The 13,467-nt window shown below is 32.8% G+C and overlaps 1 protein-coding gene across 1 annotated transcript; it reads left to right on the top strand.

Moving 5' to 3' along the window:
• Nucleotides 1-7,427: 7,427 nt before the first annotated feature.
• LOC149235553 (laccase-11-like) lies at nucleotides 7,428-13,251 on the top strand. The gene is made up of 6 exons (XM_089461414.1): nucleotides 7,428-7,659; nucleotides 7,808-7,959; nucleotides 8,076-8,320; nucleotides 8,432-8,560; nucleotides 11,524-12,471; nucleotides 12,859-13,251. The coding sequence occupies exons 1-6, from the start codon at nucleotides 7,531-7,533 to the stop codon at nucleotides 12,987-12,989; spliced, it is 1,734 nt and encodes a 577-aa protein (XP_089317540.1). The 5' UTR covers nucleotides 7,428-7,530; the 3' UTR covers nucleotides 12,990-13,251.
• Nucleotides 13,252-13,467: the final 216 nt, after the last annotated feature.

The raw sequence follows: 13,467 nt of genomic DNA, 5'->3' as shown, positions 1-13,467 counted from the left end.
CACTTGAAAGTGTTCATTCTGATGAGGTTGGGAAGACAGGAACTATAAATTCAAACCAGCAAAATGGAGGTGATGTAGATGACTCTGATTCACCTATTGATATGGATGTTTCTTATGATTGTGAATTGAATTTGTCTACATATTTTGAACCAACTTCATTCAAAGAAGCTGCTTCTCATGATGAATGGAAAGAAGCAATGCAAAAGGAGTATGTTTCCCTGATAAAGAATGGCACTTGGAAGCTGGTTGATCCTCAATTGGGAACCAAACCAATTGGCTGCAAGTGGGTCTACAAGAACAAGTATAAAGCTGGTGGCTCACTTGACAAGCACAAAGCCAGGCTTGTGGCAAAAGGTTTTGCATAGAAGGAAGGGGTCGATTATGAGGAGAATTTTGCCCCCACAACAAAATGGGCTACCATCCAGACACTCTTTGCCCTAGTAGCTCAGAATGGTTGGAAAGTCCATCAAATGGATGTAAAAACTACTTTCTTGAATGGAGATCTAAAAGAGAATGTTTTTATGTCCCACCCTGAAGGATTTGCTATGAAAGGACATGAACATAAAGTATGCAATCTTGTGAAATCCTTGTATGGCCTCAAGCAAGCACCGTGCGCCTGGTATGAAAAACTAACTGAGCATCTTCTGAGACTCAATTTCAAACATTATGATCTTGATGATGCAACTTTTTTTGTCAAGAAGGTTGGCAAAACAGTTGTATATCTTGTGGTATATGTAGAATTTGATCTTTTGATGACAGGGAACAATGAAATCTACATTGCATCCATAAAGAAGGAATTGAGGAAAGGTTTTGAAATGACTGATTTTGGCTATGTTCATTACTATCTTGGTTTTGAAGTAACTCAACATTCGAAGCCCATATTCCTTTCTCAAAGAAGTACATTGGAGATCTGTTGAAAAGGTTTGGCATGACTGAATGCAATCCTCTGAATACTCCAATGGAACAAAACTTAAAGCTCACATCCATTGAAGGGAAAGAATTTTAGGATGCAACAAAGTATAGACAGCTTGTAGGAAGTCTCAACTACCTAACTACTACTAGACCAAACATTTCGTTTGATGTTGGAATCCTCTCTAGGTTTATGCAAAAGCCTTGTGAGGGACATTGGTCTGCTGCAAAGAGAGTTCTAAAGTACTTGAAGGGAACTCAAGACTTTGGAATCAAGTATACACAGGTGGGCGACTTCATCTTGATTGGATACTCTGATTCAAACTTCGATGGAGACAAAGAAACTGGGGTATCTACTTTAGGTTATATGCTATGACTCTTGGATTAGGAGTTGTCTCTTGGAGATCACACAAACAATCAGTTCCAGCAGATTCCACAACAGAGGCAGAATATGTGGCAACAACTGAGGCAACAAAAGAAATTGTGTGGCTCAGGAAAATTCTTGAAGATTTGTAGGTAAAACAAGTACAATCGACTCCACTCATGATTGACAATACCTCGGCAATAAAGTTGGCCAAGAACCCAAAGTTCCATGATCGAACAAAGCACATCAATACTAAATATCATCTCATTCGACATCATGTTGAGGAAAAAACAATCCATCTCCGCCATTTTTCCACTAATGAGAAAATTGCATACATCTTCACCAAAGCACTTGGAAGAGAAAAACTTGAAAGATTCGGAACGATGCTTGGACTCACCAACAACCCTTCAGATTAAGGGGGAAATGTTGACACCTAATCATAGGGATTGGGTGAGCAACTGAAATTAATGTAAATAAATAATAGAAAAGATGAAGAGTCACTGGGAGATGAAATGAACAATCTCTCCCTCATGTATATAATAATGACCAACCTGAATGAATATTATGATTTGTTTTGAGGAGTTACCTCCTGGTCTGACAATTTTTTTCCCTGGATATTCAATTTCCTTTACTTTGGTATCAACATTTTCCACTGTGAGGAATGATTCAAGTGTCCACAGAATGATCAACCACGAAGTCAGGGCCTGAGAGATCCTTAAAAGTTGAAGAGCTAGAACCAGGCTTGAGGGCATCCTTAAAAGACATAGTCTTAGAAGTAGAAGGAGACCCTCCCCCCCCCCCCCCCCCCTTTTATCCCCGCAACAATGGAGATTGAATCGTCATGTTGATGCCATAATCACTAAGAAGGAACTCCTCCTTGAGTATCCTACCTTTGTATATAAGCATCAAAAGAGCCACATGAATTCTTGTACATTACTAGATTTTGGTAGTGAGAATCTTTACCATGTTAGCTGCTGATATCTTGATACAAAGAGTCCTTCGAGAAAGAGATTTTACAAATCTTGTAAAATGCGATGGATTTGAAACTATTGTTCCTTGCTTTTCTAATTCTTTTTGAGGGACATGGTGCCCATGGAGCACCTTTAGGTGCAAAAGTATACTCCTCATCTTGTAGAGACATTTTTTCAAACATATCCTAAACACTAACTACGTTGCCCCACTTATCTTGTTCAAGCAATTCCTTGAACACTTTGTGAGCAACCGATACACTTGTATATTTGATATACTCAATGCTAAATGAGATCATCCAAGCTAGAACATAGACAAATCCATAACCTGGAAGTAGAAGTGAGAACTTAACCTCAACAATCTGTATGATGAATTGAGGGTTCATATCCCCTAGAGAAGCCTCTTTTCTCATGAACAACAAAATAACCCTCAATGTAGTTGCTTTCCTTGACCACTGTTGATCTTCATAGTTATGTCTAGATACATCTCTTGCTAATCACTAGAAGGAACCTCTTCCATCGTCTCTATGAACATCTATGATGAAAAGGAAGGGAATTTCCTCTCCCCTTTCATTTCCCTAGACCAACAGAAACCAAAGCTCTAATTTTTTTCCCAGTGCCGATGGATTCGTAGTAAGTGAACACAACATCGTTTCGCCACCTTTCGGGACTCTCCCTAGATGAAATATGGTGGTATCCACAAAAACGTGGAAGAAACTTACACTATTTGATATTGTTCTCTCATCCACTCATAATTCTTTTTCAAAACTATTTATTTAAAAAATATATAAAAAATATAAATTAATTTATTTACAAAATAAATATTTGTAAGTTTGTTGTGTTCATGTTGAAAATGCCCATAATTAGATCTCATTGGTTATCGCTTTTGAATCCCATAGGAACCTAACATCCTGCATGACACATAACTACTAGTAAACCATGTCACTTCAAGGGGATTTGAACCCCGGTTTCCCTGTTTCCACAATTTCACAAACTTTGAATTAACCAATTGAGGTGCCACCACTTGGACCTTATATTAACAAATTTGATAAAATAGAGAAATAACAAAAAAATATTTCAATCACTAGCACAAATAAAATATTTCAATTTTCACCGTAATTTTACATAACTCTATATATAGACAGGGCATTTAAAAATATGGAATTCACACATACATCTAAAATTAATATTATTAATATTATATTCCAATATGAAAGAGGTGTGTAATTGACATGTGGTAATATATGTGTGTGTATGGGAGCATGTGTGTTGATATTAAGTAACCAAATGATATATATATATATATATATATATATATATATATATATATATATATATATATAGAGAGAGAGAGAGAGAGAGAGAGAGAGAGAGAGAGAGAATTAAAAAAATATATATTAATTAACACGATTTTATATCAATTTTATATGAAGAAAGATAAAGTAATTAAAAAAAATCTTATATTTTTGCACTCCATTGTAAGGAAAATGTGTAATTTTTAAATGTGGATTTGATATGTTCCATTATAAAAATATTAATAGAAAAAAACCCTTCAATATAGATTAAAAATAAAATATTTCTCTCTATCTCTCTATCTCTCTCTCTTTCTCTCTCTCTCTCTCTCTATATATATATTCTATCTCATGGATAAAAATTTTCATGGTTAAAACATTTTATTAGTGTGTTGGTCAAAATGGAAAAGATGTGTAATTCTTTTTATAAAGTTTTAAAAGGAACAATATCTTTAGAAGTGTATTTTTTTTCCAAATTTTACATTTTTAAAAAGGTTTAGAATCTAAGATATTTGATCTATCTAAATGCTTAATAGATCTAAAATTAACATAAATCTATACTAATAATATATAACTAGTGTTAATACCACCACATACTAGCCTTAAGGTTTAGTTCAATTGGTCAAGTTCCTGTCATTAAAAGCAACTCGTTATTGCGAGGTCACAAGGTCAATTCTCTTAGAAGCTCTTGGGGCAAGGGTCACAAGATCAATTCTCTTAGACCCCCCTCTCAGAGTTAAACTCTACAGATTGTAAATCATATCGGGCCACAAGTTCAATTCTCCTAGACCCCCCTCTTAGGGTTAAGCTCTGTAGTTTGTAAACCATATCCAGTCACAAGGTGTAGTCTGTAAACCCTCTCAGGGTTAAGCTCTGTAGTTTACAAACCATATCTAGTCACAAGGTGTATTAAACCAATTGTAAATCATATCTGGTCACAAGTTCAATTCTCCTAGACCCCCCTCTCAGGGTTAAGCTCTGTAGTTTGTAAACCATATCCAGTCACAAGGTGTAGTTTGTAAACCCTCTTAGGTTTAAGCTCTGTAGTTTGTAAACCATATCTAGTCACAAGGTGTATTAAACCATATCCTGTCACAAGGTCAATTCTCCTAAACCCCCCTCTTAGGGTTAAGCTCTTTAGTTTGTAAACCATATCTGGTCACAAGGTCAATTATCCTAGACCCCCCTCTCAGGGGTCACAAGGTCATATCCAGTCACAAGGTCAATTATCCTAGACCCCCTCTTAGGGGTCACAAGGTCAATTCTCCTAGACCCCACTCTCAGGGTTAAGCTCTGTAACCACATCTGGTCACAAGGTCAATTCTCCATATCCAGTCACAAGGTCAATTATCTTAGACCCCCTCTCAGGGGTCACAAGGTCAATTCTCCTAGAGCCCGTCTTACAGTTAAGCTCTGTAACCATATCTGGTCAGAAGGTCAATTCTCCTGGACCCCTCAGTTTGTAAACCACAAGTTCAATTCTCAAATTAAATTCTATAATTTATAGACCATATCCAAAAATAATTTACCAACCCATAATATTGATGTAAAGTCCTTGTTTACACTCATTAAATCCTATGGTATCACAATTTTGTTAATCATATTTTAAAATTTATTATTTTTAAAATTAATTATTAGATTTATTTAAATTTATTTTGTGAAATTATATTTTATTTTATATAATTAATTAATTAATTAATTAATTAATCTATTTAAAAGTTTTATTCCTAGTTGTTAAAAATTCTTAATATTTATAGTTAAAATAAAAAATAAAAATGTAATATTTAATTAATAATAAATTTAATAACTAAATATAAATCAAATTCAATTAAATTTAAATAAAGGATAATTTTATTATTATTTTAATTGGAAAATAAAATTTAGATTAATTATACTTAAAAAAATTAAATAATTAATCAAATTTAATTTAATATAATCTGAAAATACATTTTGAGTTTTAAAATATTTTGTAATGTTTAAACAAAAAATTAGTTTTTTTTTTAATAAATTGATTAGGTATATAAAAGTGCTTCCGTTAATATTCTTATATATTAATTACATATAATTATTTAAATAAAGTAATAAATTATACGTCTCTCAATAAGGGTGAGTTTGTGGTTTTGATATAATGGAAATTTATATTAAAATGGGCGATTGCTCACAAGGTTACTTGTCATTTTAATGTTGCAAGTTGCATAAGGAGGTATAGCAAGACTGAATAATAAAATTCCATGAGGATGAGGTAGAGAGAGCTGAGGAAAAAATTGACACTATAGACATTAAGCTAAGTTGAGGGATAGGAGGAGTGAACAATAGAGTTTGAGGAAAAAATTGGTATTATAGACATTAAGTTAAGCTGAGTGTTTTAGGCACGAGATCAACCAACATTTCTTTCTCCTCTTTTATCCAAGGGATCAACTAGGAGGGTAGTGACTAGCCAACATTTTGCCTTAGATTCTACCCAATAGTTATTATGACTCACAAGTTTTTTGGTTACAAGATTAGTAGTCCTTTTTATCTTTTCATGTTTATATATGTTAAGGTCTCACACAACCAACTAGTTTTTATAAGTTTCTACGTACAAGATGCTTTAGTTAAAAATGTATTAACTATCTCAAAATTGTGAAGTTATATTACTAGTCTAGTAGAATCTTCATGTGATGTAATGCTAAATACTTAAAATAATTAAATTCAAAAAAATATAAATAAAATATACTTTTAAAATTTAAATAAAATGATATAAATGTTTTATGAATAAATTTATGTATAATTATAATTGTATGGTCATTAAAATGTTTTGTGAATAAATTTATGTATTTTTTTTTTTTTGGAAAATATACACATTTAAAATTATAATTGTATGGTAAGGGTTTGTATGGAGTACATTATGAGTTAAAAAAATGACAAGACCTTATGAAAGTATTGAAAATAGGCAAGGGCTAACCAGCTGGCATAGGGCATTAAATGCCCTGTTACATGCATACTCTATAACAAAATAACACACTGCCTTAATTTTCTATTTATCTAGCCACCGCACACATGTATTATTTTGTTATAAAGCATGTGTTATTTTGTTATAAAGTATGCATGTAACGGGGCATTTAATGCCCTATGGCAAGCTGGTTAGCCCTTGCCTTGAAAATAAGTCATAAACATTATGAAGAAAAGCCAAAGTGGATGGAAAATTAATGAAGACAGCGAGATTGGTCTGACCGACATTGGGATAGCTTTTTTCGAGCACATTTGTGGAAGGAGACTCACCCACGCAGGCGTGCTCCAAAGAAGTCCAAGATGCTCAGGTCCATGCAAACAACCAAATAACTTCAAATCTTGTCTTGGTGGGTTCTACAAACGTGTTGTCGTGACGTTTGGACAGTGCTGAAAACCTGGTGGTTGGTGTTGACGAGGTGAGGCGTGATAGAAACAACTTCAAACAAAGTTGATTCGAATCCAAACTCTAACCAGAAGTGGTAGTGAGAGCTGCACTTTCTCAATCATATTCAGAAGTTAATGAACTCTGAATTATTTAAGACAAACACAACAACGACAAAAAATCGAATTCTGCTTTAATGCGGTGTGGATTTCTCTTCAGAACAACCCAGAAGCAGATGATCAGAATGAAATGTATGTATCCTGATTAATGCAAAATGTTTCAATAATGCATTCCAACGAAAGTTATTTTCAGAGTGGAAAAAAAATCAGGAATGACATCATATGACAACGACAATTAGCCATTTTGAATCCAGAGAACGTTGGGACAAGAATGAGTTCACCCACCTTTTTGTACGTCCACCATCCGTAATCTGAACCGATACGATCTTGCTGCTTGTCGCATCCTCAGCAAATACTATATATGCTTGGAGTTGGAGTGAAGGTTGTAACTTGTAAGTCTGCCACCATTGTTGGATGCGCCCTGTTCAGGGTTCAGTTTTCAGTCGCAGTAGAGTAAATAATAAACAAAAGAAGTGAGAAATTCCACCCCATGATATGATATGTCATGGCTTGCTTTGTTAATAGAACGTCGTTTCTTTGTGCTTGCGCCGCCTTCGTTTTGTCATTGCTCGTGGTGATCAGATATGCGCAATGCGCCGCTCCAAGTCGCAACGCAAAATTTTTCGAATTCCATGTAAGATACTGATTTTCGTACTTGTTTTTTTAAGTGAGATTTTTTTTTTTCCACACAGGCTGGCTGATATAACTAGATACCAACTAGAATTATTATAAGTTTAATAGAAATACTCATATTATTGTTTTGATTCTACTAAATTTTACAGGTGCAGTATCAGAATACAACCCGGTTGTGCCAGTCCAAGCCTCTTCTAACAGTGAATGGACAGTTTCCTGGGCCTACGATTGCAGTAAATGAGGGCGATAATGTGATCGTGAAGGTCACTAATCATGTAAAGCACAATACCACAATTCACTGGTATGGCTCTCATACTAATTTTGTGCTGTGGGACTCAGTAGTTTCGTTTTGAAATTTATTCCTATGGAATGGTTCTCTGAGTATTATTGCATTAGTTAATTAATATGTCTCTGCAGGCATGGTGTTCGTCAATTTCGGACAGGATGGGCTGATGGTCCAGCTTATATTACTCAGTGTCCAATACAGGAAGGACAATCCTATACCTACAGATTCAAGGTGAGTGAACAGAGGGGTACTCTGCTTTGGCATGCTCATATCTCATGGCAACGAGCATCAGTCCATGGAGCATTTATTATCTATCCTAAGCAAGGCGTTCCATATCCATTCCCGAAGCCGGATTTTGAAGTATCTATTCTATTCGGTAATATCAAATTTTGAAAATTGTTGTTTCGATCTGGCAGAGAGAGAACAGTTGCAAAATATATGTTTCAGTGTTTCGAGTTATATTGAGAATGTTTAGTGTGGTATATAGGTGAATGGTGGAGCGGTGATCCAGAGGCTGTGGAAGCAGAAACCATGAGATTCGGCGGTGGTCCCAACGTGTCTGATGCATATACCATTAACGGACAACCAGGCCTGCTCTATCCATGCTCTGATAAAGGTATTTACATCGCTTCTTTTTAATATAATCGTATTGGATACCTGATCCAGCAGAGATAGATTAATCACAACGATGTAGTTGAAACGATTAATCAAAATATGAATATGATTTTAGTTTTAAAATATGTGGGAAGGGTCTGAGGATAACAGTTATTTTCTAGGAATTTAATTATTGGAAAGGATGTTATAACTTGATAGAGTTGTGAACAATTTTTTGTGATAGTATTTTACAGACATAATTTTTTTATCTAAGTTAATAATTAAAGTATAATTAGGATAATTGAATTTAAGTTTTTATAATTTATATTAGGAAAAGTAATTTTTTTTTTTTTAAATGATAGAGTTTTTTTTTTTTTTAGGTTTTTCTAACCAGTGTGGTTCATGGTTAGATAGACTATGAACCACATTGGATGATTGGAAAAGCTTCATATATAAATTTTATCTAAAATTTCTTACTTTTCATAATATTTATCGTCTTAGCTACCTAAAAATAATAAAAAAACAACTATGATCTTCCAGCATTACAAATTAATTCATGTTATCTTTTAAATGCTTTAATTTTATTAAGTTTAAGTTCTTTAATAAATTAAGGGATTGTGTAAAAAATTAATATATAAAATATATAAATTAATATATAATATTTATGAGGTGTATATCAATTGATTTTTGTGAAGGTGTTGGATGGATAAGGGTTGAGGGTAGGAGTTAGCTATAAAATAAAATTTGTGCTATTTTTTTAATAATTTTTTTCTATTTTTTTTCTCCAGAAATAAAAAAACACTCATATTCAATATATGAACCAATACATAGTCATATTGTCTAGAATCAATTGCATATAAATCAAAGCATAGGATTGTATATTATGTAGAAACATGTAAATGTCTTAATATCAACATAATAATCAACCTTAACAACATCTTATAATTAGAAAAAACTTCACAACAATATCTTATGAGATCAATTTACTTATAGAAAAATTAATCAATTATAACAAAAGAAAAGATTTTCTATTAAAATATACTCCACCTTTTTATTTTTATTTTTTTGTTTGTTTATCAAGTGGTCTAGTTTGATTACATCAGGCTTGATCGGTAAGCCATCAAATAAATATTCCACTTTTTTGCTTTGTTTTTTTTGTTTGTCAAATGGTTTGAGTTCATAGCCCTCAAAATCATCATGGAACCACACCAACCCTTAACATCACTAGATTTTTACCCAAATAATTTTCAACAGTACACCCAACCCATCACCATCTATTCTACAACTTGTAAACCACCCTTTTACTTTATTATTTAAAAAATTAAAACTAAAATTTTATTGCATATTTTTTTAACATTTAAATTTAATAATTAAATATTAATTAGATTAAATTAATTTTTTAAATTTTAAAAATATCTTAATAATGTTCCGATGATTATATTTTTATATTATAAATATAAATATTTTATTTTCTAACTTTTTATATATTTAAAAAATAAATTTAATATCAATAAATATATAAATTTAAATAAATAAAATAGATTTAGTTTAAATAAATGTTTATTACATCATTATGATAATAAATATGTTTATTTATTTCGCAAATTTATTTAGGATTTCATGTTCGTAAATAACATAGTAATGAATTCATATTATGTGGAGTTTTTCACTTTAGGGTTGTTTATTATGTTGAGTTTGTTTATTTTATATTATTTTTTTGTTTATTAGGTTGAATCGGTTTATTTCATATTATTTTTAGATGTATATTTGATAAATAAATGTTAGTAGGTAATACAGTTTGAGTGGGCTTGATGGTTAAGAGCATGTGTTTCCTCCTAAGAGATCATAGGTTCAAAACCAGAGGGGTTAGAGTATATATGCCTTAGTAGACTTAGAAGTCAAATTGCTGTGCGGAGGTGGGTCCCTTCTCCCACAAACAAGGGGGTCAATTTAATTTTTATATATTATATTTAATTGAATTGAGAAACTTTTTTAAAATAAAAATAAATGTGTGAATGAGAAAATATTATATTTTTCAAAAATATTTCAAAGGGAGATTTAAATAAACTATTTGAAAATTTATGTTAACTAATTTATGTCAACATCAACTTCATATATATCTATATATAGAAAAAAAATTAAGTTTTTATGGTCAAAATATATATGTGGTCCTATATATACTCTATTTAGCATTCAAAACTACAATTTAAACAATGAAAACTAGCACATTGTATTTTGCACTTTAAAAGAGTTTGCATGTGAAGAAATTAAGTTTTTATGGTCAAAATATTTATGTGGTCCTATATATACTCTATTTAGCATTCAAAACTACAATTTAAACAATGAAAACTAGCACATTGTATTTTGCACTCTAAAAGAGTTTGCATGTGAAGAAATTTGATCCCTCTCGGCTCATGTTACATCCGTACTTAAGATGAATCTATGCTGATTTATATATATAAGAGGTGATGTTTGTTTATTTTTTAAAGATTTTATAAAATATTTTATTTTAAATTTGTCCATGGCAAAGAGTAGATGGAAATAAGGTATTTTGTTAAAACAAGACTTCAAAGTCATTGGTTAATCTAGCTATGGTAAGAACTAGTGTAGCCTGAGCCTCATACAATCCCATAGTAATTTTGACTTCTTAAATACTCGTAATCATTACCACTCAAAACACATATTGATTCTACCCATGATCTCAACTCACATAACCTAAAAAATAAAACAAAAATACTCTTATCTTAAACTTTACACAAAAATTGTTAACCTAACTTCTTTTCAAATTTATAATGAACTTTTACTTTCCATTTAAATTTAATTTTTAAATAGAAAATTAGATTAGAGATTCTCTTGGAAAAATAACAAACTATATCCATATTTTGAAAAAAAAATGATATGCTACCTGTTGGAATAAAACACTGAGATAAGAGTAATGTTTCTCCGTGGGCCTGACCATTATTACGTTGACTTGTAAATGCGCAGATACATTCGTTCAACGCGTGGATGGTGGAAAAACTTACCTTCTCCGTCTGATCAATGCAGCGTTAAACGATGAGTTATTCTTCGCCATCGCAAAACACAATTTCACAGTCGTGGAAGCCGATGCTTGTTATACAAAACCTTACACTACCGACTGCATAATGATAGGTCCAGGCCAGACCATGAGCGTTCTCATGAAAACCGATGAGCCCGTGGGAAGGTATATGATGGCTGCCAGACCTTACGTAACTGCAAGCGTACCCTTCGACGAGACCACAGCTACAGCAATCTTGGAATACAAGCTGCCTGCACAATCCTTGCAGCTCCCAATTATCTTGCCAGATCTTCCCGCCATGAGAGATACATACTATGCAACCAAATTTTCCACAGCCTTGCGAAGTCTCAACTCCCGAGAGTATCCCTCAAATGTCCCCAAAAAAATCGACCATCATCTGTTTTTTGCAGTTAGTCTGAATCTCCAGGACTGTCCCGCTGATAGTATTTGTAAAGGGTACTTTGGAGGCAGATTTTCTGCATCCATCAATAACCAGTCCTTCGTTCATCCAAAGACAGCTCTGCTTCAGGCGGCATACTACAATATCAGTGGAGTTTTCTCTAAAGATTTTCCAAGCAGACCGCCCCATGAATACAATTACACAGCGCCCAACTCGGCAGTGCAGAATATGAATCCCAACTTCAGCACTCGAGTTGCAGTGATTCCTTACAACGCAAATGTAGAGCTGATTCTGCAAGGCACAAGCATCATGGGCTTTGAGAATCATCCAGTTCATATACACGGATTCAACGTCTACGTTGTGGGGCAAGGATTTGGAAATTACGATCCAAAGACAGAGCCCGCTTCTTTTAATTTGGTAGATCCTCCTCTCCGGAACACAGTAGCGGTCCCAACATCAGGATGGGCTGCCTTGCGCTTTAAAGCTGATAATCCAGGTATCTCTGGATTTTTTCCGTTCACTATTAGGGAATATTTTGAAATTTATCAAGTGTGGTAAATAATTAATTTTATATTAGTAGAAAAACGTGTGAACAATTTATGAAACCAAGTTTCGGATTAGTTAGGTCAGTCCATCATCAGGGTAAATAATTAATTTTTTTTTGTCAAATTAAAAAATATTTTCGAAATTTACAATTAACATAAAAAAAATATTTTCAAATTCAAAAATATTCTCAAAATATTTTAAAAATAAAAAATATTCTACAAATTTACATTAAACATAAAAATCCTTGTAAATATACCAGAAACTCTAAATTCTAGTTTGTAGTTGTCAATATCTGTTATTACTAACCCTGTAATAACCCTGTTTTGTTTTGTGGCAGGTATATGGTACATGCATTGTCATTTGGAAATACACACGACTTGGGGTTTGTCAATGGCTTTTCTGGTAGAAAATGGAACTGGTCCGGCCCAGTCTCTACTTCCTCCGCCTCCTGATCTGCCTCCCTGCTAATTAAAGTCTATTCATACTCCTGTTTCAGAACACTGCAAAGACTGTAAATCTATCGATAAACTATGAAACATATGCAGTTTTCTGGTTCACAAAGAGATCAGTTTTGGGGTTTCTACTTAATGGTTTTGGGTGTCCAGGAAAACTACATAAGCCAAACGAGTGGAAGTTTGATATGGGGCATGTTCTTTAGTAATAGTAGAAGTCAAATATGGGGCATGTTCTTTACTAATACAAATGTTCTTAAACAAAGCACTTACTGGTTTTTACTTAGTTCTATAATATCATGCACTCACTGGTTTTTAATTCATTCTATAATATCATATTTTCTTTTCCTAGTTTTGTTAGCATTTTTTGGTTTCATTTGTTTTTTTCTTTTCTTACTTTACTTTGGTTTGCTAAATTTCTTACTTACTTTGGTTTGCTAAATTATTTATAAATCTTTAAAATTTGATTTGGTTTAATTTGTAATGATTTTTTT

This window comes from Pinus tabuliformis, chromosome 8 (assembly GCF_031772625.1).
Source record: "Pinus tabuliformis cultivar Carrire ecotype Pingquan chromosome 8, CPIR1, whole genome shotgun sequence".
Lineage (NCBI taxonomy): Eukaryota > Viridiplantae > Streptophyta > Pinopsida > Pinales > Pinaceae > Pinus > Pinus tabuliformis.
The sequence above is the reverse complement of the archived record's forward strand: the minus strand, read 5'-3'. Positions and strand labels throughout refer to the sequence as shown.

What these genes read in the sequence shown, in the direction of transcription:
- LOC149235553 (XM_089461414.1), top strand. Translation starts at nt 7,531, where the DNA reads ATGGCTTGCTTTGTTAATAGAACGTCGTTTCTTTGTGCTTGCGCCGCC. An exon ending in CACAATACCACAATTCACTG is followed by an intron (nt 7,960 to 8,075) that starts GTATGGCTCTCA and finishes ATGTCTCTGCAG; the next exon opens with GCATGGTGTTCGTCAATTTC. An exon ending in CTATCCATGCTCTGATAAAG is followed by an intron (nt 8,561 to 11,523) that starts GTATTTACATCG and finishes GTAAATGCGCAG; the next exon opens with ATACATTCGTTCAACGCGTG.